At 46.6% G+C, this 27,153-nt stretch overlaps 1 protein-coding gene across 2 annotated transcripts in view; it reads left to right on the forward strand.

Annotated features, from left to right (window-relative positions):
- Positions 1–27,153, forward strand: part of GFRA1 (GDNF family receptor alpha 1) — a gene marked incomplete at its 5' end in the record, with an annotated part of 207,885 nt that overhangs the window by 138,777 nt on the left and 41,955 nt on the right. For both annotated transcript variants that reach the window (XM_080913608.1, XM_080913607.1), the window contains one exon: positions 11,339–11,678. In XM_080913608.1, the coding sequence (XP_080769734.1) occupies positions 11,339–11,678 (340 nt within the window). The remainder of the gene's footprint in view (positions 1–11,338; positions 11,679–27,153) is intronic.

The following is a 27,153-nucleotide window of genomic DNA, read 5'->3' on the forward strand; positions in this document are numbered from 1 at the left end:
TTATAATTGATCATTCCATGATTTATACACTGTAATTATAATTAGGTTGAGAGAGATTTTAAAAAGCTGGTTCCCTGGTAGCCAGGGTTATTAAATAATGCTAAGCTGCCAAAATAAAAATTAGGTGGGAACCTAGCCACTGAGTTCTAACTGCCTGTCCCCATGTCTGACACACAAGGAGGTACCATACCTTTCCAGGCAGGTCCCCTGCAGTGCTGAAGCCCGGTCCCCCTGGGATCGTGTGCCATGCCTTTGTTTCAAACCTAGTTGAACATAAACAAATAGAAAATTTCGAGGAGCTGGTGTACAGCACAGAAAAGGGTGGGGGAGGTTGGAGAGGTTAATTAAAAGTGTAGTGATCCCATTTGCCGAGACAGCACTCTTAATCAACGTAGCAGCAAGCCTAGGACTAGCACACCACTTACAAGAGACATCTAATTTTTTAAGGTGTGGACACAGTTGGGGAGCGGTGGGAGGAAGGCAGGAGACTGTGGGTCTGATGGATGGAGACTGCCTTTGACTTGTAGTTAACACTGGAAACTGTCTCCTCCAGATAGAAGAATTATTTACAAATCTGTAAGTGTTCAGAATGCTTTCCCTGTTCAGAGCCCCAAAGAGCTTAGATGTGGCGTCAGGCTTTGAGTGGTTGTGTTGAATGTGAAATAGAGGGCCCAGCAGGAAACGCACACTGTGTAATACAATAGGTCTTAAACGTGTGTAGATAGGAAAGTGGGCTCCAAACAGCCTGCTGCACGTGGATCTTAAATGTAATTTTTTGCACCTCAGCTGGAAAAGGCCAAACCCATGAAGGATCAATTACAAGGGTCACAACCTGTGTGATCAGATTCTGCCATCTGACCCTCTCAGGCGTCAGCAGACCGAGGATGGGAGCTTCCAGAAAAGCTTGCCTACCCCGGGGAAGAGCTTGGCGCCTCTTTCATTTGCTGGGCTAATACATTAGAGGGAGACTATTGGAGGAGAACAGTGGTTGTGTTAACATGGCAATTAATCAAGTCAGAAAGGAAGAAGGAACAAGTGTGCGCTCCTCTCCGCAGCCCCACAAAGGGCGGAAAGCCAGAAATTGGCAAGCCTTGGTAAACAGCACTTTCGCACCGTGTCTTGTGAACTTTCTGCCCAATCCGTCATATTTCACGCAACCCATGCAGATTTTAATGCACCTACTGCTTGGTTCCTCCTCACTGTCTGCAGAAATAGATCGCTCGCTGTCATCAGGGCTTTATCTTGAGTAATGCCAGAGGGCTAGGTGGCACTGGTGTTGACCAGTAATGGTGGCATTTTTATGAGTGGTAGCCTCTTTGATCTGGGACAGTAAGGGGATTATCATTTGGGAAAAGGCAGTTTCTTGCTTCAGAGACGTTTGAATGTGAATAGTTCTCTCAGCCCACTGAGCATCCCTGACATAGCACGTGTCCCTGGGTGGGACTGACTTCTGTGTCTGTGCTGGTGCAGGTCAGGGTTGACTTTGTATCCACGAACTTCTTAGATCAACAGAGACCAGTGCCTTTGAGAGCATAGAAGCTCTCTCTGCCTGCGGATTCATTCTACCCTTGGTCATCGTCTGTAATATTTAGTTATAATTCGACAAAGCAAAGTGTATTTTACAGCAAACCAGAGGATATTGAAGATTGCAGGGACTTCATTATCATGTCTTGATTAATAATCTAGGCACTTGAGCAGCTGGCTCAGGAGGATTGGTTTCAAGGACAACCTGGGTGACTTAGTCAGGGTTTCTATTCCTGCACAAACATCATGACCAAGAATCAAGTTGGGGAGGAAAGGGTTTATTCAGCTCACACATCCACATTCCTGTTTATCACCTAAGTAATTCAGGAGTGGAATCCAAGCAAGTCAGGAAGCAGGAGCTGATGCAGATTCCATGGAGGGATGTCACTTACTGGCTTGCTTCCCCTGGCTTGATCAGCCTGCTTTCTTATAGAACCCAGGTCTACCAGCCCAGAGATGGCACCACCCACAATGGGCTGGGCCATCCCATCTTGATCACTAGTTGAGGAAATGCCTCCTTAACTGAGACTCCTTTTTCTGTGATAACTCCAGCTTGTGTCAAATTGACACACAAAACCAGCCAGTACACTGGGCTATAGACTTATTTGAAAAAGCAGAAAGGTAGGTGACAGATAGATAGATGGATAGATAGGTAAATGGTAGATAGGTAGATGACAGATACATGGATGGATGGATAGATAGGTGGATGATAGATTATAGGTAAGTCAATGACAGGCAGACAGACAGATAGATATAGATAGATAGATAGATAGATAGATAGATGATCGATAACAGAAACATAGATATAGATGACAATAGACGGATGAGAGATAGACAGCTAGATAGATAAAGATAGCTGAAAGACATAGAGTTAGATGACAGACAAACAGACAGCCAGACAAACAGACAGATATTTGACTCCCAGTCCATTACTCATGGGCAGCACCTTACTCTTCACTTTGGTCTCTGCTCCTCCAGTTTTGATAAATGTCATCCGTCTCATGCTCAAGAAATCGAAGAAGAACTCCCAGTCAGATGCAGATTCACTGGAGAGGCTTCAAGTGTGACTAAGGAAGCAATCCGTAACTTGCAAAGTAATGGACAGGGCTGTGTTGAGCTTCCTAATAAAAAGCTGCTTAAATGGTGTCCTTCATAACACAGTGTGGGGGCCCAGGCTGTAAAGGAACACATTAGCTGAACACAACCTCCTGGCTTATGCCCTGCTCTCCTGGGCAGGGGGAAAAGGGATTTCTAATAAGTGGCCTTCATTCCAAAAACATTTCCATTCAGCCTGCACCCCAGAGGCCCCACCAGGTTAAAGAATGAATGACAGCAGATGGGAGGAGACATGAGAGGTGGAAGGAGGGGAAATGGGATCCCAACACCGAATTCTACAATAGGCCACGGCGGCGAGGATGGTACCAAAAGTCAAGGCAAAGCTGTCTGAAGCCTTCCTATACCAGTGACAGAGCTGAAAGCCCCGAGTCTAAAGCCACCCCCTGTCCCCTCCCTCTGCCTGTCAGTTATCAAAGTGGCCTGTTTTGTTTGTTTGTTTGTTTGTAATGGGAAACCATCGAACCACATAGCGTATTCCTCCAGACTTTAGTGCTAGCTTTAGCTTGACCCCTTATGTGGTCTGTAATTTCAGAAGCATTTATTGGGAACTTACGCTGCAGAAAGATGTGTAGCACCAGGGTTTCTGAGATAGTGGCAGTGGGGTTTGTGAGGGAGCCAGAGGAGAAGGGGCTCAGCTCTCTTGTGCAGTTCACAGCAGCTTAAGCAGATCCGTCTAAACGAGAGATATAACATTTTTTGAATATTTTATTAGGAACATTTGCAAGGCTACAGAAATGTGTCAGTGTGTTACTAGCTAACACACCCCCCACATTTAGAGGCTGACCTAGGCGTTTGAAAGTGGTTATTCTGCAAGCATTTCTCTATCGGCCCCTCTAAGTTTGTAAGATGCAGCTGTCAGTTTCTGTTCTTGTCAGTACTTGAGCACACATACATATCCTTAGCCAGTGCTCAACTTCTGGTTTGTTCCTGTTTGGGGGTGGGTGCATACTAAATACACTTCCAAACATTGACGCAAACCATAAAAGGAGGCCGCGTATCGGTACAGAATACTGCCATGGACCCTAGCTCCTCACAGGGTATCTCTCTGCCCATCTCTAGGAATGACTCATTCCTGTTCCCTTACATGTGCCCATTAAATACCTCCTGTCAGAGAATTACACAGACTGTATGTTTTCTCTACCCCCAACAGGGCTGTGGGCCATGTGTAGCAGAGGAGAGATATGCCTGCAGCCCAACACAAAATGGTTAACTTTCTCAAAAACGTGGTTGTGATATTATTTTTTCTTGTAACTCAAGTGTGAATTTCGTAGATGACAAACGTCTTCTTCTGACATGTCACAGTTGTCAGAAGACTTGAGTGTGCCTGTGCGTCAGAAGGCCAAGTGTGCTGGGCCTGAGGCTTTCATTTTCTCTCAGCAGTATTGTGATTCGCGCCGTTACATATATCGAGAGTGCACCCTCGCTTCCTACTCCTTGTTGGAACTTCATTGTTCCTGTTAGGCTGTGTTCCTGTCAGTGATGCATGGGCCCTTGGCAGCTCGGGATTAGCGTCAGAACATTACCTGGTCACAGTTTGAGAACTTCATACAGGAGAACTAACATCACTCCTGGTGCTCAACACGTCTTCCTTGTCTGCCCCCCTCCCTCCCAAATTCATCCCCTCTTTTCTAATTATTATTGTTACATACATATGCTTCACACACACACACACACACACACACACACACACACACACACACACACCACAGTACACTTTACACACATATGTCAAGGGTTGACAAGCTACACGGGCACTAGTCCCTGAAGAAAAGATACACTCCCGCTCTTGGCAGCCATTAGCCACACGTAGCACTTGCTCTTTGGGTGGGCCTCGAGGCGCTGTCTTTGTCATTATGCAGTTCCTGTTTGGGCAGCCATATTGTTGAGATCGTATGAGCATATCTTCCAAGTCATGTCTTGGGCACACCATCAGTAAGTATCACGGATGTCTTGGTCCTCCTATGTAGGACCTTCTAATACTGGGAGAGTTGGTTTGGGGTGCTTCTGGGCCCGCTCCACCTCCATCCCCCCCAATCCTATGTTCTGCCCTTAGCAGTGCTACCTTGCAGTCCCCTATCAGCACGGGGAGCCTCCGTATATGCTTTGCATTTGAAGTAGCTGGTCTTTCTCTTAACCATTGCAGCTGTGAATCAAGTGTCTCTCATTGTAGCTTTTATATATATATATATAGATATATATAAACTTATATATATCTATATATATATATATATATATATATATAAACTAAAGATGTTGATTATTTAACATGTGCCCATTGGGCGTTTACATGTTTACCTTTGTGACACATGTTAAAACATCCGCTTGTTTTGAAAAGGGTGCTTTCTTTTTACTGTTAATTAAGTTTTAAGCATTCTTCCTGTTTGCAGATGGTGGTACTTTTTCTGATAGGTATTTGTGACTATCTGTGCTGAAAGGTTTCTACACACATTTTCTGATCAGTACTTTTTACTCGGTAGGAGGTTTTTAATTTTTGTGAACTCTAACCTAGAACATTTCTCCTTGATGTTATTCTATTACATGGCCCTATAATATTTATTGGCTGTCCAGATTACTTTATGTTCTAATAAGTTCATTATTTTAGCCTTTATATTTAAGATTCTCCTGTATTGACTGTATGCATGCTGGGGGGGGGTGAGAATCTGGGATTTTTGTCTTTTTCTTATTCTGGTGCTGTTTGTTGTGAAGAAATTTTCTTCTTTCTGCCCCCACCCCCGTTGGGTTTCTTTAGTGTTTATTTTCAAAACTCAAATGCCTGTGGGTGCCTGGTGTGGACACCTCGCTGAGTCCCCCTCCTGACCACCATTCGGGCTGTTAGTGCCTGTGCTGGACCACACCCTCTTCATGGCTGTAGCTCGGTGGTAAATGAAGTTCCATGAGCATCTCAGCTTCATCCTTGCACAAGTCGCTCCGTTACCTCGCATTCCTTATGTTTCTGTTCGAACTTTAGAATGTGAACGCCAATTCTAAAGCATTCTGGTTCAGAGGTAACTGGCGTTATTTATTTTGGGTCTTCTGGTCCATGAACATGGTATATATCAATTATTCATCACCGGTGGTTCTTACGTTTCAGTATCTGTAAGTCGCATGTGTTTATATTGGTTATATTGTTGTTATTATTATTTTGTTACTTTATTATTTGTTATATAGGTTATCTGGTACTATTGTAAGTTGAATTGCAGTTTAAATTGGCCCAGCGGCTTGTAGCTATCACATAAAAGGAATGGGCATGTTAATTAGATTTGTCTAATTGGTCTACAATGTCGAGCATTACCTTGTACCCTATAAATACTAGTTTGTTGCCTTAAAATTAAACTTGTGGTGTGGGACGCTGACTGCACGTGGCCTGGTTGTTGTCCCAGCAGCTGTGGCTGTGGCCCGCTAGAGACCAAGCCTCCGAACATTACGCATGGACTGGGGAGGGGTGGCCTCGGAGGGAGGCAGAATCGTGCTCATTTAGGGATGTGGCCACTGGTAGGTTGCCCCACACAGGTGTGCAGGTGGAGTCCTCACTGGACACGGGGTCATTAATAACACAGGGTAAGCCTGTGAACTCAAGACGGTACAGTTGATTTTTATATTGATTTTATCATATCTGTGACAGGTGCATTTAGTTATTCTAGTGGTTTCATATAGTCTTTGGGATTTTTGAAGTCATTTGCAAACAGGTGTGTTTCTGTGTATGTGTGTGTGAGACACATGTGCATATGTAGAGCTTTCGATTTATTTCTGTTGCTTTATTACAACAGTTAAGACGTCTGCTACAGTACTGAGTCTGCATGGTCCTTCGTTCCTCATCTTAGGTGGGGACATTATTTTACTACAAGATACACTTTTACCTGTGTGGCCATAAATAGCTCCCTTCTCAAACTGAGGAAATTGTTTTTTATTCTTAGTTTGCTGAACATTTGTTTTGAGTGAGGGTTGAAATTCACCAAATGTGTTGTTTTTTGTCTACTGAAATATATTTTTTCATCTTGGATTCTGTTGCTATGGATTCACGTTGATTTTTGTTTTTTAAGAATCAAACTTATCTTGAATCCTTGGGGAAATGTTGTGTTACCTTCCTAACATATTGCTAACCAATTACAATTTGGGGGAGATTGTTACATCTGTGTGTGTAAGGAGTGGGAGTCTGCTGCTTGCATGCTTTCCCTCTGGTGGGTTCTTGTGTTTAGATCTTGCTGGTCTCATGGAGATGAGAAATGTAGTGGAAGTGTTGGGGTTCATAAGGGTAAGAAATGGGCAGAAGTCACATATGACCTGCGAGGTGGAAATAAATTGGTTTTGCCCCTCCAAATGTGCCAGGTTGTACACTTGGAATTTGTCACAGGCTATAAGGAGCTATATGGAGATGATGTACTGACCAGGGTTACGTCTGGCAGAAAACGGAACCAGCAGAAGGGAGGCAGAGTCACAGCTCGGGCCAAACTAGGTTAGCCTTGGACAATTGGTTCAGATAATGTACTTTACTGTTTCTACTTTATACAAAGCCTTTCCTTCGGAATAGTGAGTGTGTGTGTGTGTGTGTGTGTGTGTGTGTGTGTGTGTGTGAGAGAGAGAGAGAGAGAGAGAGAGAGCGAGCATTAAGAAGGGGGAACAGTGGGCTGAGGCGATGTCCCTGTCTTCAAAGCATTGGCTGCATTAGGATGGGGAACAGTGGGCTGAGGCGATGTCCCTGTCTTCAAAGCATTGGCTGCATTAGGATGGGAGCTGAGCTCAGATGCCAGCACACACATTGCCAGCACACACAGCAGAACCCAGAGCCAGGCTAGAGGAGACAGACAGGTTCCTGAAGCTCCCTGGCCAGCCAGTTTACATGAGGATGTGTGCTCCAGATCCTGCGGGAGATCTTGTCTCAAAAATAAGATGCACAGTGAACAGGAAGATACCCGACATCGCCCTCACGCTTCCCCATGTACAAGCAGACAGCTGTGCACACACATAAACATGTACTACACACACACAAACACACTCACACAAAGGAGGAGCATTTACTTGCTTATGCAATTTTATAAACGTTTAAACAATGTTAGGAAGCACAAAAGTATGCATCAGCCAAGTGTTTCCTAGGCCGTGCGTCGCTGTATGGGTTACTTCCAGAGAAGAAGAAATCTGTGGGTGTCGTGGGTTGACTTATTATTTGTATTATAACGTTATCTTAGATTTGTAAACAAAAAAGAGCCTTTGCTTGTTTATGCCCAATTATAAAAACACTACAAACAAATGGCACAAGATCAAACGTTGAAATCAGCAGACACAAATGAATCTCGTTAGTTTAATGTAAAGGATGCTCTGCAGGAAATAAGCAACCTGGCGCTTGATGTGAGCATAGGCGCATTTTTGTTCCGAGAGCCTGTGATACCTGGTTCATGCAGTGACATCTTCTCTGCCACTGTTCTCTGCGTGAGGTTACATGCACTGTTGGGTCATGTGTCACTAGCTACATGTGTAAATCACCTCTGTATCACAGCTGTTTTTGTTTTATGAAGACTTAAGAACAAACCTTTCATTAGATATCAGTGCACACACAAAGGTACCGACATCTCTCCTCAAGGGTCTACCCCAGGGGATGTACAGTAAGAGTTTATTAATTTTCAGTTATCATAAAGTGTTTACAGAGGAGAAACTGAGGGGACTACAGACATGCAGTGACACAAGTCCCCATCCTTGGGTCCAAGAGCCCCCCATATTGGACATCTCATGGGTTCAGGTATCATGTGCCTGTCATGTGTGAAGCCTAAGCACTATCCCTCAGCACCACTCAAGCTTTGAGGTGACACACACTAGTGATCTCAGCACTCCAGAGGTACAGGCAATGGGAATAGAAGTTCAAGCTTGTCCTCAGCTACAGAAGCACTTCAAGGCCATCCTGGAGTGCATAAAGCCATGTACTTATGGATGAAAAGAAACTGACAGGCAGCGGTGGTGCACACCTTTAGTCTCAGCACTTGGAAGGTAGAGGCAGGAAGATCTCTGAGTTCAGAACCAGCCTGGAATAGAAAGTGAGTCCCAGGACAGTCAGAGCCCACAGTGGCTGTGGTGTCTGTGTGTGTCAGAGATCACGATGGCCATGGTGGCTGTGTGTGTCAGGGCACACGGTGGCAGTCTCCCTCTGAGAGTCCTGGATTCTGAGAGTGGAGAAGCAGACATGAAGAACGAGATGGACAGAGAGCCCGAGGAGTGCTTGATGAGATGACAGGGCTCTGGGGCAGCTGGGCTGCTCACCCCGAAAGGCTGCGGGTCCTGCTTACCGGCCTCTCCACTGAACCCGCGGGGTCAGAAACCACAGGCAGAAACATGGGTCTGGGAGCGGAAGCTCACAGCTGTGGTGCCAGGCTGTGATTTCCCATTTGGAATCTTTTTAAAAACCCTTTTCTTGTTTTATTTTGTTTCATTTTTGTTGTTGTTTGAAGACTCTTTTTTCTTAGAAAATTTACTCCTTGAAATTCTGGAGTTCCCTAAGTTTTTGTTTTGTTAAAAAAAAAAAAAACTATTTTTGAGGTTATGCTAAGAATACCTAACATGCAATCACCCCCTCCCCCAGTAATTTAAAATACACTTATTACACTCTCATTTATCTTGTGTGTGTTTTCGGAGTGAGAGAGAGAGAGAGAGAGAGAGAGAGAGAGAGAGAGAGAGAGCGAGCTCTGGTGGGGAGGCCAGAGGACAACTTGTGCTCTAGCTGATTCTTTCCTTGTACCCTATGGGTCCCAGGGGTCAAACTCAGGCCATCAGACTGGACAGCAAACACCTTTACCTGCTGAGCCATCTCAGCCCCTCCCCTCTCCACTCCTCTCCATCTCCCCCTTCTCGTAAGACTCAATACAGGATCAGTAACTTTGGACAGGTTCTTGTATGGAAGGTCTCTCAACTTGAAGCTAGAATTTTGCTCCTATTGGATGGCACCTAGGTCCATCCCCTACCTTCACCCTAGACAGAACTTTCCTCATGTTGCAGTATTTACCGTCCTCCCACGAATGGAATCTAGTTACTTTTCCTTCATACATCGACACATTTCACTTAGCCTAATGTCCTCAAGTATCTTCTACATTGTCATGGGTTGCAAGGCTTCCTTTCTTTTTAAAGGCAGAGTAATAGTCCCTGTACCCATCTTATACCTGTGCTCTAACTTTCAGCCCCACCCCACCCCACCAGTTCCCCAACCTTTTGTAATTTCCCAAGTGTCTGCCTTCAAGTTGGGGGATATGCTTAGAAAGAGAGAACAGGGAGGTGCTGAGCCTGAGGAAACTTGCTAGGAAATCTAATCTGCGGGATGCCAGCAAAACCAGTTTGCTCTGGATGGTCACCGGCATAACTGCCTTTCAGCTTCTGTGGGCCACCTTACCAGAGAGTGAGCTCTGAGAGGTTCCTTCTCTTCATGATCTCTAGAGAAGTTCCCTCATAAGGGTTATGGCCGTTACTTCTAAATGTCACATAGCCACAACCGAGAATTTCCCTGGAGATGAGTCTTGGTTGAGTAATGGTATTTCTTGAGTTGCTCTGTGGGCATGTCTCTGGGGCATTGTCTAGATTGTTAATTGAAGGAATTAACTGGAGGAAGACACAGCCCACTGTGAGTAGCACCATTCCCTAGGTGGAGGAAGTGGGGTGACTACAGGGTGAAGAAAGCTAGCAAGTGGTCAGCATTCATTTCTCTCTGCTCTTGGCTGTGGTTGTTACGTGGGGAAGCTCTTCCAGACCTCATCCTGGCTTCTCCATGAAAGGCTGTGTTCTGGAACACCAAAGCCAAATGAACCCTTCCCCCTGCATTGTCTTTTTTGTTAGGGTGTTGGTTGCAACAAAGAAACTAAAATGCGAGTCTTGCTTGTCTGTTACATTTACTTGAAAGGTTTCCATTTCCAGTGGCACAGCCAGCAGCCGCCTGGTAGAATCTGCCTCCTGGAAGCCCTCCCCCAGACCATACAAGAGCAGCCCACACTGTGGGCATAGAGAGTTTAAGCAGAAGGCAGCATATGCTCTGTGCTGTTCTAAAGCCGGCCGAATATAAGCCCAGGGAAATCCTATCCAAAATCCTAGCCGGGTTCTCCTAGCCAGGGTTCACAGAGCCGACATTTTGCATGTGGTGAGTTAAGTGGTAATTGAGGTTTGCAAATTTTTATGTGCTTTATTCTGGTTTTCTTCCAATGGCCTGTGAGCTGAAACTTAGACATGGATTCTCTGGAGTTGCTTCTTCCTGCTTAGAGAGGCTGGCATAATATTTTGTCTTCTGGGCTCAAATAACCATGTAATTACTCTGTAATCATATAGTAATTAGCATGTTCTATACGCATTTATTACATAATTATATTCCTGGAGGATTGCATGGCAATTATACTTGCTTTCCCCATATCATTTTATATACTGTATCATGAACAAGTATGTAATTTGTTGCTGTTTTCTTTGATCTTGATTTCCGTTCACCAAGCAGGAGCTGAAAACAGTTCTCCAGTTGCCTTATTTACTGGTAGCTGGGCTGGTGCCCGAGTTGCCATGGCCTGGGTCCATGGCTGTACAGAGACATCTAGGGACTGCTGTGGGCTCTTACCCGTTGCGCCCTGGTACTGCCTCTTTGGTGTGGACTATTGTGCTGTGTGCTTTGAAACCCCCTGACCTGGAGAGTGTGCGCACGGCCAGGTGAATGCCAAGGAGTCATCACAGCTCTTTCTCTGCCTTGCAGTGGAGCACATCTCCAAAGGGAACAACTGCCTGGATGCGGCCAAGGCCTGCAACCTGGACGACACCTGTAAGAAGTACAGGTCCGCCTACATCACGCCCTGCACCACCAGCATGTCCAACGAGGTCTGCAACCGCCGCAAGTGCCACAAGGCCCTCAGGCAGTTCTTCGACAAGGTCCCGGCCAAGCACAGCTACGGGATGCTCTTCTGCTCCTGCCGCGACATCGCCTGTACGGAGCGGCGGCGCCAGACCATCGTGCCGGTGTGCTCCTATGAAGAACAGCGAGAGAGACCCAACTGCCTGAACCTGCAGGACTCCTGTAAGACAAATTACATCTGCAGGTGAGTGGTGTCAGCAGGTGGCTAATGGCTCTCCAGGAAGCCCTGGCCATGGCTCTAAGCAGGTAGAAGTTTGACCTCTCTCTGCTTCTGTAGCAGCTTTCACTGGCGTTCTGCACTCACCCCGGGGATGGTCCCACCTTCAACTGGGAAGTGCTTTGAGGCAGAAGGGGAAAGTCCTCTAAGGTGAGGTGAGGTAACCATGTGTCCAATCAGGTTCCCAGAGGCTTCCAGGCCTGGACAGAAGCTTGCGAAGGACACGGGCTCTTGATCTGCAGGTGTAGAAAAAGGAAGAGACCAGACAGTGGGTGTCAGCTGTATTCAGCCTTCAGTGTGTGTGTGTGTGTGTGTGTGTGTGTGTGTGTGTTTCTGGTTTGTATTACCCCCCTCCTATCCCAGCCCTCTAGCCACACTTTTGACAATTTGATGAGCCTCCTCCAAGGACTTAGAGCAGAATTCAGTCACTGTTAGAAACGAGGTGCCAGCAAGCAGAGGTTAGCGCTGCACACCAATCCGTGGTTCTTTCAGAAGAGCAGACCAAGTCCTGAACTAAAGAGAGGCAGGGCACCACGTCTGTACTGTGCACACTGCCCTCACGGACAGCACAGGGACTTCAATGCCTCTGTCAGGCTGACGCCATGGGGTGTGGTAGGTAGACAGATGGGTGAAACTATAATCAGGTACCTGGTAGTTTTATATTAGTAGATTATCTATTTTTAAAGACTAGGGATGAAGAGAAAACTGAGGCCAATAACTTTGTTCAAATTAGCAATGAGTCTTAATTTGGTGGAGGAGACCCCATTCTTCCTTTAAAGAAATGGTGACCAAAAGAAAACCGAAAGTCTTTGAATTCTGAAGATATTCCTCCCAAACCTCTTCTTTATGTCCATTCTTTCTGTGTATGTGTGGGGTGTGGGAGGGTTTGGGGCCCACATAAACATGCTCATGCATGTGCACAGAAGGTATAGACCAGCCTCTGATGTTGTAGATGTAGACTTCATGTAAACACACTTGCATGTGTGCACTGAGGCCATAGGTCAGCCTCTGATGCTGTTTCTCAACGCTCTCCACTTTGTTCCTTGAGGTAGGGTTTTTTACTTTACATGGCGCTCACAGATTCAGTGGGGTTGGCCGGCCACCGAAGCCCTGGGCTCTGTCTGTCTCTGCCTCTTCTGATCTGGGATTACAGGTGCACATCACCGGGCTTGTTCTTTTCCTGTGGGTTTCTTAGCTCACACTCAAACCGACTTGGTAGAGAGTTTCTGACCGTAACAGCCACGCACCTACGTGTTGCTCTTTGTTTGCTTTGTTGGAAGAAGTGACCTGTTGTTCTGGGAGGAACCAGAATGAAGCTTGACAGGAACCATTTCTCTGCAGAGAGGAGTTGCTCTGTTTCTCAGCCACTGGTTCCTCGGGGCCATTGTGGGAGAAAGGGGTGATATAAAATGTCTCGAGATGGGGTAGACCACTGAAAACCAGCAACGCTCCCCCCGGGGGGGGGGTTGAGAAGACACAGCTGAAGGCTGGAGGGGGTAGCGTTGGAAGTCTGGCCTTGTATTAAGGGGTGGGAGGGTGTAGGAAGTCCCAAGAACTCTTCCCTTTGAGCATACCGATTTCCCCAGTTCCTGAAGATGACTTCATTTCTAGTGTCTTCTTTGGCTTAAAACCAGGCACTTCCTCCCTAAGACATCAACCTACTCATTGTTGGGTATGAGGAAGGAAGCCTGGGCTCCAAGTGGGAAGGAATGTCAACAGGTCACCAGTGGAGAATGGATCAGCATCTCCCATGGAGTAGCGACTGGCCAAGGGAACCAGCCACTCACCAAAGGTTTCTGTTGATCATGGCTTCCAGGGAAAGTCTGCGAAGCCTACTGTGAGTGGAGAGTTTGTATTCACAGTGACCTCCAACTCCTATGCACATGCTACCATGTGCGCTAGAGACAGAATCTCTGTGCTGCTGTAAATTTGTTCTAGGGCATTGGACTCCTGCTCAGCTAGGGATGAAACTGGGAATGTGATGACTTGGAGGAACCTGTAGATATTCCAGTGGATTGGCTGCTGTCTGGGGGCTCAGACTTACCCCACACAAGAGCAAGTTCAAGAAACTGAGAGACACTCCCATAGCTGGAGGTAGACCCAGATGGCGGGGCAGAAATGGAAATGGGCCGGAGATGGGATAGTTCTTGCCTAACTCTGAGGGCCCCAACCCTTCCAAGGCCAGAGTGGTGGGGACAGAGCTGCACACAGTGGGGTCCACACACACTGAGGCGAAAGCCCTGTAAAATCAGTGACATTTGGAGGTGGCATTTATATTAGTCTCCGCTGCTCTGAGTAGAGCTCAGAGGCTGTGAGACTCAGAGCTAGGCTTACCAGGGAGCCTACAAAGGGAAATTTATCTCCATGTGATTGATGGGTTTTATACCCTGTATTGAGTCTTTCCTGGGAAGGTAACTCAGGGACTTCCCTGGTATTACCCCTTGTTAGGTTAGTTAGCCCATACTGTCTTTCCAGAGCCTGGGCTCATTACTGGCAATTGCCCTCTCCCTTACTATTGTGGCAAATGTAATTTGAGCCACAGGGTTGGCTAGCAATGCTTGCTCTCAGCAGGTTTTATTAATCTTGTCTTTAATTTTATGCCTTTTATTTCATTTTTTTCTCAGTTCATCTTGAGGAAGCTTCCATTTCCCTACTCAGGGCAGCAGCTGGTAGTGGCTGGAACCTGGGGTTCTTTGGGCTCCCTGGTACAGTTAGTCACCCCTGACTCTTGTGATGACCGAAGGGACCCCTGCGAACACCCCCAACAGGAAGGATGTCAGGAGGAGACTCCGCATGTTACATACTACCACTCGCTTTGCATGTTTAGACTTTGTCCAGAGATCCATTCCTGGCTTAACAGCCTTGCCTGTCTAAAAGCTGCCCAGTCTGATTAAAACTACCCTGCAAGTAATGTTTTCCTACTGTGGCCTTAAGGTTTCCATCCAGAGGGTCCCATGGTGCCTTCGTATAAACCCCGACTCTGTTCTGCCTGTGCCTTCAAACAGATAGGAAGCAAAGCAACCTGAGGTTTGTGGTTTGCCTCTGCTTTTGTTTTCCTTCCCTTCCTTTCTTCTTCAGTGAGGCTGACAGGCCCCTTCCCTCTTGGGGTGGTTGGGAAGAAGCGAGCTTGACTGTTCAAGCCTCCAAGCTTCTTTGCGGCAAAGCATGCACTCAGGTGTTATCCGATGGCTGTGATGAAATCTGAAAGCTTTGTGCTCCTCCCCTGGAGCACCACGGTTCCCCTGGAGAACCAGAGCTCACATGCTGGCTTCCCTCTCCTTGCTTGCCTCGCTGTCTGGAAGGCTGACAGTACCTAGTGTGGCCTCAAGGAAGTACGTCCTTCATTCCTGATGCAAATTACATTATATACATTATTTAAATTTAGACTCTGCCTGCTCTCTCCCTTCCTCCCAACACTCCAGTATTCAGAGTAAGCTCTGCTCTTGAGTTCTGATTCAGGATACCAGAGATTGCTCCGATTGCTCTTACCTCTCTAATTAGTCACTCGGGTGCTTGGCTGTTCTCCTTGCCAAGAATCTCCTCTTGAGCACACTGCTCCAGCTTGTGTTGAAGAATCACAGAGACGGGCTCAACCTCATCCCTCTTCCAGTGCCAACCAAAGAGGGAGCCGGAGGCTGCCGAGCAGGACACCTGTCTGTGGCTCTCACTACTCTCTGCTGTCCTTGTGGAGTGGCTGGGGCTGCCGTGGTCATTCTGTGCTTGCAGCAGAGACACTATTGCATGCCCAAGTAGGCACCAAGTCATTGTGCCTTAGAAGGCTGGGTTCTTGAGGGTCTTCACCCAGAGCCAGTTGTCTACTTTGTAATGTCTCCCTGGTTCCCTTTTGCTTGGCAGCATGCCCCTGCAGGGAGAGTAAGTCTCTTTTCTAAATTCAGTAATGCTGGTCTGCTGGTCATGGTTGTCTACTTCTTCTTGACTACTCTACGTTGAACATCAAAGAGATGAGGAGGCTGGATATGTGAAGCCTGCTTTTGATCTCAGCACTCAGGAGGCAGAGGCAGACAGATCTCCATGAGTCTGAGGTCAGTCTGGTCTATATAGTAAGTTCCAGGCAAGCCAGGGTTACATAGTAAGACCATCTCAAAAGAGATCATCTGCAGTTAAAGACACAGCTTCGCTGTTAAGAGTACTTGTTGCTCTTAGAGAAGACCCAGGTTCAGTTCTGCATACCCACAGGGGGCTCACAGCCACCCATAACTACAGATTCATGTGATATGACCCCCATTTCAGATTTCCTTGGGTACCAGGTATGCATGTAGTACACATATGTACATGCAGGCAAAACCCTCTTACACATAAGAATAAAGTAAGATAAGTAAATATAAAAGTATGTTTAAAGGCAGGACTTATGGGCTTCAGGACCTCGGACTCTGAAGCCCTCATGGCTTCCTGGAAGTCTACCCCTTCTTCCTCCTCCAGGGGTCTGGCTGTAGGTCTGCACATCTTCAGAAGAGTAGCTTGTTGAGGTCACTAGTTCTTCCTCTGTGGGCTCAGCATCCTGTAATTACATCTTAGAAACGAGCAGAGGTGGTAATGGAACCAGGAAGCCACCTGTCCCTTGGTGTAGTTCCAGAAGAGCAGCGCCCACAGTTTCTGAGCTGCTCCCATCAATACTTCATTTACCACCATCAGGGTGATCTTTTTATGTAAAGGACACTTATCATTGTTAATCTCCCAGGTGGGACAACTGGGAACACACACCACAAAGTGATGGAGGGGATTTGTGCCACTGTGACTTATTTAGTACCTATTAAAAGTAAAAGAGATGAGGCTGGAGAGATGGCTCAGAGGTTAAGAGCACTGGATGCTCTTCCAGAGGTCCTGAGTTCAAGTCCCAGGAACCACATGGTGGCTCATAAGCATCTGTAATAAAATCTGGAACCTCTTCTGGCCAATGGGCATACATGAAGATAAAATACTACATGTGTTCTTTTAAAAAACACTTTAAAAAGGTGAAAGAGATGTTTACTTGGAATGAGACCTTTTTTGCACACTGTGGTGGTTTGAATAGGTATGGCCCCATAGACTCTTGTGTTTAAATGCTTGGCCCATGGGAAGTGGCAATGTTAGGAGATATGGCATTGTTGGAGGAAGCGTGTCACTCAGGGGGTGGCTTTGACCTTTTCTATGTTCAAGCTCCACCGAGTGTGGAATTTCTGTCTCCTGGCTGCATGTCACCATGCATCCCACCATAATGATAATGGACTAAACCTCTGATACTGTAAGCCCCAATACATGTTTGCCTTTATAAGAGTTGCTGTGGTCATGGTGTCTTCACACTGGCAGAAACCCTAAGATACACAGTAAACTGTAGATCCTAGAAATCAAGACTCTGCTTCGCAAGTGTAAGCTCCTGTGTTAAAACCCGGATGCCGCATCATTAGACCTGGACTTGTCTTGACATGTGGTTAAGTTCGAGAGAAAAGGGCTGAGAGGATAATTAATACCTAGAACTAGACTAATTTGGTAGATTGATTTGCCACTTAATTTTGTTTTACACTGATTCATTCACAAATGGAAACCAGCAGCTAGACAGTGCAAACTTTTGAACCATGGGAAGAAAGGCTCAGAGATATGAGGGAGTACAAGGGAAATGCTTTCCAGTCCGTTTGAACGGCTTCCATTTCACACGATACATGAGTGTCGGTAGACATCAGTACACGAGTACGTTCAGAGTGCCAAGTGTTGGTGTGAACACGCCCCACATGGGAGAGCTGTCTCTCACACTTGTATGTGCTCCTGTGACACAGACCTTGAAAACAGGTCAAGGATCTCCTTCAACACATATTACCCCTTTGTCTTTGGCTCTCAGGCAGGAAGAACATAGGTTCTTCTGGACGTCCATCTCGGGGATGTATGAACCAGATACAGTCTGCTCTGCTGTCTTCTGTATCTCTCTTGTTTCTTTTGGCAGAAGCCAGGGTAGAGCGGTTTGTTTCTCTCAGAATCAATAACTTTGGGGGGAGGACTGGATGGGTTTCCTCTTTCTTCTCTCGGTCCACCATTCCGCACGCTTGACAAGCTCAGCATCTCTGCTGTCTGCTTGGGTCTCCCACCATCACCATCCTCACCATCCTCACTCAGACGTTTCCACTCCCTTCCAAAGTCACTTCCTCCACTCCGCCTGGAGACAGGAAGTCAGAGACTCCTTTTACTATATTTGCATGTGGTGTTGCTCTCTGGATCTGGAAGGAATCTTGGCACCATACCTGTCTTTCCCATTGGTGAGCTGGAAAGCAAATGATAGAAAAATGTAGATGAGCAAAGTCCAGGAAGCCAGAGAAGGGCTTCTGGGTAATCACAGGGGAGAAGATGCTCAGAACCTGAAGCAGGAGGTGAAGTTGGAGACAAAGGCAAGACCCCAGGGTTTCCAGCACTATACTAAGTGCTTGATTTTATCCTTGAAAGACTTAGAGCATCAGAATGAGGTCAGGTGGACAGGGTCTGGATAGGATTAGAGGCAGGTTAAAGTCAGGTTAAGGAGTTCTTTGGTAAGATGAGAGATTAGAGGGCCGGAAAGAAAAGCATTTGGAAAAAGTGGTAACTGCCAGCCAAGGGAATTATTGACTGCCTGGCAAATGAGTAAAGGAATGAACATATATAACATGAGAGTAGATGGCAGAGACAAGGTTGGCAAAATGGGTAGAGTTTAGAACAGACCAGGTGGAGGCTGCTCCTCACTTGTGTGACAGGATTTGTCCTCCTGGACAGGGGGTGGGAAAAGAAATAGTCTACTACTGGGAATCCTCAAGTTCGTGATGAAAGTCTCAGTGAACATGCCTTAGGTAGGAAGTTAGACCGTTGAGAGAAGGTGGGATGGGTGGGACAATCAAGACGGAAAAGGTGGTGGACAGTGATGTCATTTATTCAGATAGACAGCGATGTCAGTTGTTCAGGTAGACAGTGACATCAGTTATTCAGTTAATAATATCAACTATTCAGGTTGGCAGTAATGTCACCATTCAGACACTGATGTCAGTTGTTCAGGTAGACAGTGACATCAGTTATTCAGTTAATGATATCAACTATTCAGGTTGGCAGTGATGTTACCATTCAGACACTGATGTCAGTTGTTCAGATAGACAGTGATGTCATCATTCAGACAGTGATGTCACTTAATCAAACAGTGATGTCATCATTCAGATAGTGATGTCACTTATTCAGACAGTGATGTCATCATTCAGACAGTGATGTCACTTTTTCAGACAAACATTGATGTCAGTTGTTCAGAGGAAAGCTTAGAAGGACACATAGAGAAGTTTTACCCCTCTCTGTCATTGTGTCCTTTTGTCCATCCATCCATTCATCTCTTTACTCCCTCTACCTATTGATATTCATGGCATACCCATTTATCTTCTCCTCATTCACATATCAATGTATTCCACGTTTTTTATCCATCTGCATTTACTGTGAGAGAATTACAAACCTAGAATCTCGTGCACATTGTAGAGAAGGAGGCCAAACACACAGTTTACATCAGGACATGGCAGTCTTTGGTCACGGGCCCATGAAGTGCTTTGGGAGAACAGAGATAAGAACAGGCAACTTACTAAGGCTTCCTGGAGAAGCCTCCTTGTCAAGTAGGTCAGGGGGTGATTTGCATGGAAGAGAACAGTGAGGTAGAGAAACCTAGAGGTACATTGAGAAAGGTGTGGAAAGTAAATCACAATCCAGCCCTGAGTATTGATAAGGACCATCACTGGACGGTGTGATTTACTGTTGGGACCTCACTAACATGGCTGCACCAATGAGACTATAGTGATGGGACCTCACTGTAATGGCCGCACCGATGAGACCTCACTGATGGGACCTCAAGACTACTTTTGTCTCTCGTTGTACCAGCTGCCTTGTAGTGGGTGGTCAGGAAAGCAACAGGAAGCACACAGCTCTTCAATATGTGATCTGGAGCCAGCCCCAGGTTATTAACTCCAAATCCTGGTTTTGGTCACTAGCTGCAAAGGATTCTTTTTCTTCCTGACACAAATACAGTGTTTCCATCCCCAGACAGACTGACAGTCCTGAATCCAGACACTGCATGACTCAGTAACTAAGACTGCCTCTGTTTTAAAGACTTTTCATAGCACTTGGGACATAATGTTCACCAGAGCCTCTTAGCATCATTTGAAAAGTGAACATAACTTCCCAGGCAACAGGTTTATTAAGTTCTTGCTTTATCTTATTTCCTCCCGAGCACTCTGCTTACTACAGAGTGGATACTTTGTGACAGCTTACTGACTCTGAAAGAGTTATTTCTACAAATAGAAGAAAGCACACCCTTCAAGACCACACTGGTCTTCTAATGATTATTATTAACCCCCTATTTACATGGGGTGCACTCACTGAATGTGTGTGACAGCCTGGGCCCTGGATAGAATGGTCACACATGTTTCTTCCAGATACTTAGGCTTATTCTGTGTTATCCTTAAATCCCTCTGCACCATTATTCAAGTTCAGCTCTTGACTGCCACTTAGTCAAAAGCAGTGCACATTAGGAACCTTGGTTGTGCATCCTATGGTCTAGACGAAGTCTTTGCTGTCACACACTGACACCATATTTCTGTCCTACTCCTGGGACGTACCCAAAAGATTTACCTTCCTAACCCTTTTTCCCCAAGGCCACCCGATTCACTACAGACAAGTTCTGTGCTAAGTAGATAGCCTCTTACTACAGAGCTAGAGAATGGTATGGTGGGGACAGGACCCCAGCGATCCTCCGTGGAAGTACTGAAGGAAGAGGATGTGAATGAGAGAGTCTCTGGGTCCACGGATTTCAGACCATCTTGTCTATAGCTGTGGGCAGCAGAGGAAGGTCTTATCTGATCTCTGCTGCCCAAGTTCAGCCGACCTTTCCTCTTGGGGCCTCACGGGGTCACATCCCATCAGGCGCATAAGCTGAACAGATACACTGTATCCTTCCCAGATCCCTCCCTGATTGCAGGGATGGGGCTTCCCTTCAAAGCTGCTTCTTCTACTGAGCGAAGAACAGGAATCAGTGGGCCCTCAGCCTTCCTGCGGGCCCTACATCATCCTGACCAGGCAGGCAGGGGGATCCCCAGCAGACTGCACGCTGTCTTCTAGGCTCTCGGCATACTACTCCCTTTTTTGGTTATGCACAGTTGGTGGTTGAGGTCGTCCTTTCTGCAGCCCATGACCTGGGACATTCTCTTCTTTTACCATGTGTTTAATAGCATCTGCTGCTCCAGGAGAGCCAGTGGAGGATAAGGGTAACCTGGGCAAAATGAAATCCTACTCCGGAGGCAGCATGTGCCCTGTTCCCCTTGGGGTCTATCTCCGGAATCCTGCCTGAGCTTCCTGCGTGGCCTTTACTGCTGTAGCCATTCCTTAGGTGAGCGTGGGTCTCACACCCACTTGTCTTCCTGTTCCCAGCCCATCGCTTGTCTCCACACCTCCAGGGTGGCCTGCCATTTTTTTGTTTCTATGGGGCATTTCCAACTTAGTGAATAAGGAACTTCTCTGTGATTTCCAAAGGTGATTAATTATGCAGAAAACTTCACATGCAAGGAAAACAAGAATTTAAAAGGGCTATCAACATGAAAGGCCCCACAGTCCGCTGGAGTCTTGGGATTTTCTTTCCTTACCACAGTTGTCAGTGTAGAGCAAGTGAGGCAGGACCTGACTTCCACTCAGGTTATGATATGGGCAGCCCAGTCTCCCTTCTGTGGACGGGACTGTCGGCTCTGTCCTCGCAAGCATGAGGTTAACGTGAAGGAAGCTTGTTGCCCGGTGACCGCCTCGGAGCACAATGCTCTCTCTCTGTTGTGCAGGCTCCTTTCCATTTTATCTTTATAGTGACAGAGTGGGTCACATTGCTAAACTTTAAATATCACCCTCCTTATCCCTTTTGGTATTTGGGCCTCCAGGAAAAAGTGGGGGGACAGAGGCAGGAGAGAAAAATGTAGAGGTGCTTATGGCATGCATCATTTCCAGTTCATTTCTTGTAGAATATGCAGTATTTAACATCCATGGATACAGTAAGATTCACGTGAGTGGAGCTGGCCGAGAGACTGCTGGTGAGACTCACTATTGTTGAGGACGTGTATGCAGCAGAGACAGGACTGGCAGCCTTGTGGGCGAGTGAAATCTTCCTGACCGGAAGTGATCAAGGGAGGGGGTGGGGACTCTCACCTCTGAGTGAGTCAGTCACATGAGGGGCAAAGGACTCTTTTGAGGGGCTGACTCAGGAGGAAGGAACCTACGCATTCCTCCCCTGATGGTTTCACATGGTGAGTCAACATCATCCCATTCTTAAGCTAGCCACAACCAGGGACAGAGTGGTTTGTCACACAGGACTCGGGAGCCTGGGGACATCACTGCAGGAATGTGTGAATGTCAGCACCAGCTGCATTTAGGGTATGGGTGCGCAACATTTATTTGACATTTATAGTGTGCCAAGCATTGTGCAGAGCTCTTTCCAGCAAAGTGGGAGTGGGAAGGCTGGGGATGTGAGATCGTAAGTCCTTTATGTGCCATCCATGTGATGTGACTGGAATTTGAGCTCAAGAGGTGGGTTACAGAGCCAGAGATCTTGAGTCTGTACTGCTGCTGGTGGTCAGGGTGCCTGTCTTATTAGCTACCTGTATAGCTGTGAGGAAAACTGAGCAGGCGTGAACTTGGACGGTGGTGGCAACTTTGTCGCAACTTTCTGTCTACATTCTTGTCAAAGGAGAATGTTTAGGAGCCTTAGTGCCTTGTCTGGATAGAGCTCCAGCACCTGCTGGAAACATTTCACTTCTTGATAAAATAGCAACTCTTCAGCCTTTTTAGTTTATGCTCTTTACACTTGAAAAATCACTGAGAATCCCGGGAGGGAGGGTTGTTTATATGGGTTAAATCTATTAATACTTCCTATATTACATCAAAGCTGAAGGAATGTTTACATGCTAATGAAAAGCTCCATTTACATTTCACTTTAAAATAACATCAAGAAGCACATCGTGTGTTGCTTTAAATAACAATCTATGTTGTTAGAAGTAGTCCTCAAATAAAGCAACAAAAATATGTAAGGAAATGCATGGAAGAGTTTTACACTCTTCAAACCCTGGTGTCTAGCAGGAAGACCTTTGGTGGCTCCTATTTTCGGTTTGTAGAATTTTCACATCAAGTTCCTGTTGCTTCTCTGAGAAAAAGAAAATAAGGATTTCATTTGACTGGAGGAACAACCACATTGGTCCCCACCCCACCCCAGTCCACCCCACCACAGGCTCCTTGAGATCAGCAGTTGCCCCAAACCAGCACAGTGGATGGATAGGGGTAGTCTTGGCTTAAGACTTAGGTTCTTATGTACTGTGGTTCCCAAGGTCTATGAACAGAGACAGTGTGGGTAGGTGTGCCTGCCCTGCTCTGTCTGTTGGCAGGGTGTTTTTAGGGACTGTCTGGGAACAGGCACTGGAGGCCTTTTGGGTGGACCAAGGGTGCTGGACTTCGCTGCCGCCACGCTATGCTGTGTGGCTGCCAGGCAGCTGCAGAACACGGCTCTGCAGGATGGCCTGCTGGAAGACAGCACCTTCATCAGTGGCTTTTCTTCCCAGAATGCGAGAGGATTCCAGCAGGGCACTGAGATGTTAGGCTGGTGTTATACATTCTATGTCTAGAAACAGTTTGTTAAAGCCTCCTTCTGAGGTTGGGGCTTGAGGGGTTTTGCAGGTGATTCTCCAGCTCAGAGTTCTGGCTAGAAGGTATATATATATATACACATATAGCTCCCTCTGCTCTCTCTCAGCCAATTTTATTTTATTTTTTTAATTTAATTTTTTTTTGCCACAGAGGGGAAAAAAAAAGCTGGAAGGATAGTTGACCTAAGTCAACCCTTAGAATTAGAAATAGCAGATTCTTGTAATCACCCAGCAGTTGCTTACCTGGCTCCACATAACAGCTTGAAGCTTCTTGGAACAGGGGTCTGGGTAGAGGCAGTGCCTTCCCTACCAGAACACTGCCACAAAGGAATCAGATGCCATGCTAGAAAACCTGTCTGCAGAAACAGGACAAAGGCCCAGAGATCAACCCCCATTAGAACTTCAGACAGAACCACGCTCAGCTACCAATAAGGCCTGTGGCTGTGACATTTTCTTCTTTGTTAGACTGGCTGTTTTCTGTGCTGGGGCGGGTGATTGGTTCATTAGTGGGACATCAGATGCTTTGTGGGGCTCAGAGGTGAGAGATGAGCGGGGTATCCCCAGTACTGAGGAGACAGGCAAGGACAGGTGTCTGTACCACAACAGGAGGCCTGGCGGGATGGTTCTGGAATTTCTCAGGCGGGTCTCTGGTGTTCCAGCTTCAGCCTGTGCTGAGATCAGTTCTGAACCAGGAGGTCTGGTGTGGGACCAGAGAGTCTGTAGTGGAAAGGCCAGTCCTGCCACTGCTGCTGGCTGCCACTGCTGCTGGTCTGGGTTTCACACTTGGAGAGCTACTGATTAGGGAAATGCTGGCCAGGAACTCTAGGCTGATGCTCAGTCCCCCTTTCAGGTCTGAAGATTAAATGAGAAGGGACATACTCAGATCAGCATTGCTGGGATCTGAGCCCTGGAGGGGAAGTGATTTGGGAAGAGGACAGTGTGTGCTGTAGCTGGGGTCTGGATTATCAGGCCAGTTAGACATGGATGTAGGGAAGGGATTGAGGACAAGAAGTTAGTCGTGGGAGGAGAGTACATGGGAACCCCTCCCTACCTTGAAGTGGAACTATGCTGCTGAGAAGGGCTGTAAAGTCAGGTGACAGCTTCTTACTCATGGAGGACACTAATGCTTGTGTGTTAGTTGGCTGTTTTACCTGTGACCAGAATATCTGAGGGAACAGCTTAAAGGGAGAAGACATTGTTTCGGTCCACAGCTTGGGATCGCTTCGCTTGGTTTCTGGCCCCGTGGGGGGACGATATTACAGGGTGGGAACATGTGGCAGAATCTGTCCCCTCAATTAAACACAAAGATTTCAGACCATGATCCTTTGGGGCAACATTTCATTTCGAAGAATAAAAATGTAGCCCTACTGCCTGTCAGATCCATGTCTTCATTTTGTACATAAAGGAGGAGACAACCAGTTGTCCATAGGTTGACCTTGGCCTGAAATAGAACGTAGTTGTCTGAGTTATAATTGAAAATGTATTCCTAAACAGAGGGCTCCGGGGCAGTTATTTAGAGAGAAGTAAACAATGACCTCCTTTCAAAGATGACCTTCAGAGCCAGTTTTTGTGCCCTGAGCTACTGGAGGGACAGCTGGTGTGTTCTGCTCTGTTCCTCCTCCTCCTTCCTCTGTGTACACATCTTTGATTGTTGAGAGGGATTGTAGGGTGGGCTGGGTAGGGGCCATCTTTACTGCATAAACAGTGGTGTATCTGGGTGTCTGAGGGAGCCACTGGATATTGTCTGATGCATTTCTGATCCTGAGCTATGCAGAAGAGAACCTCCTTGCCCTACCTGGGAGGTAGACCAGTTGTTCTTGTTCCCGTGAGGACAGAGGGCACTGACCCCAGGCACCTCCAGAACCCAGAAAGTACCTTATCTTTCTGCTGAGACTATATCCCCGTGAGTCTGAAATGTCCGACCTGTCTTCTTTGGACTGTCCCCTCCTGTGAAGAAAGTGTGGTGCCAGCCACAGTGTCTCTGGATGGTCAGAGTGGGCATAGGAAGAGGCTGTCATCCTGTTCACTGTTCTTGCAGGTGTCTCACGAGTTTACACCTTGAATGGGAGTCCAAGACATGGGTGGGTGAATTTCAGGAGCGGGAAAGTTACAATATGGTCTTATGTACTTTTCCCATGAGGCCTTCTGTGCTTTCCCATGGTGCATGGTACCTGCCCAGTGTCTGGAGGGTCCACATATGTGTCTTTCCTTCCAAGAGAGGTCCACAAGGTGATGGGCATGGCAAGGCCAGCTTCAGCTAGCTGCCTCTGGTCACTAGCTTTGGAGTAGTTCCTGCAGTGAGGAATGGTGCTGCCACAGGGAGAGCTTCTGCCACAGTTAGACATGGTGCAGGCTTTGGAACTCCATAGTGTTTGAGGTCTATGATGAATCTTAGGGATGACCAGGCCACAATCTGGGGAGGGGGCTGCTGAGAGAGGTGGGGCCCTGACCCAAATGACTTCTTCATTTAACACAGTGTCACCAGGTTGTAGTTGAGCTTTACTGTATAGTAACAACAAACACTGTATTTTATGTTTTCAATAGCAAGCACTATTAAACTGTGCTCACTGATCCTGACGTTGCACTTTAGTGGCCTACTAGGGATCACTAAAGTACACCAACTCAGATTTGGGCTTTATAAATGTGAAACTCATTTCAAAACAGAGGCAGAAGTTCAAGAGATGAACTGATGGAACATGAAGTCAGAGCCCCTTGGTGAGTGCGAGGAGTGTGTGGACTTCATCTCGAAGTCTGGTTCTAACTCTAACCAGGTGTATGACTGGGTTGATTGTGGGCCTGGCTGTGCATGAAGGCTGACCCGGTTAAGAAGGTTGTATGCCAAATCCTTTGTGTCTCTACACCACAAGGTCTAGATAGTCTAGAACAGCTGGGCTTGGGCTGATTTTTCCTCATCTGAGCCTGTTATGCTGATGGATGTACAGACCCAAGCCTGCTGTCCCTAAGATTGATTCACAGGCAGTTGGAGGCCTAGCCTTTGGAACTTAGATTTATTTGTTCCCCATCCAATTATTTAATAAGCACCTCCTTTATTCTGGCCATAGTTTTAAGTGCCAGCACACTTTCTCCTGGTGTTGGCAAGGTTGCCCTCTAAGTGGAAATCTATAGCTGACAGCTGTTGTAAGCATCGAAGCTGGGGCTGGCACCCTGCTGCAGGCTCAGAGGCAGAGAAAAGCCATAGTGGGAAGACCTAGAAGAGTTCCCTAACCCTGCATGAACCAGTCACTACCTCAGCAAGCCAGGCAGAGGAATGAGGGACCTGTTTCTAGAAAATGGCTTATAGAAACCATGGGACTCTGCTCCTTTGTTTTTTAGGACATTTTCTATGTGGTTGTGAGAACTGTATATAAAATGCAGAAACTGATACGGGCTGAGGTACCACCGCAAGACATTAAGGACAAGGCTCTGCTAAAAACAAGAGCTAAGGATTTCCCAGGAAGGGGAGTTATCTTCTGTCAGCAGGAGTGATTCATTCTCTTGATGCTCATCTCCACAAGTTCCCGCCTCCTGCACAACTGTGATATTCTCTGTGCACGTCTTGGAAGGAAGATATTAGAGAGTACTTGTTTGCTCAGCTCAAAGTCTGTTGACTCTAAAACAACTTGCCTGAAAGAAAAATGGCTTGGTGTCTATTTACTATTGAATATAAATTTCCTTAGGAAGTCTGCAAGCCCATTAAAGATTAACAGGGAGCCTTATTTTCATGTTTCTGTTTCAGGTTTGTTTGTAGGAGTGTAGGTCATTAGACACCCAGGCGTCTCTTTCTCTCC

Source organism: Micromys minutus (genome assembly GCF_963924665.1).
Source record: "Micromys minutus genome assembly, chromosome: 2".
Classification (NCBI taxonomy): Eukaryota; Metazoa; Chordata; class Mammalia; order Rodentia; family Muridae; genus Micromys; species Micromys minutus.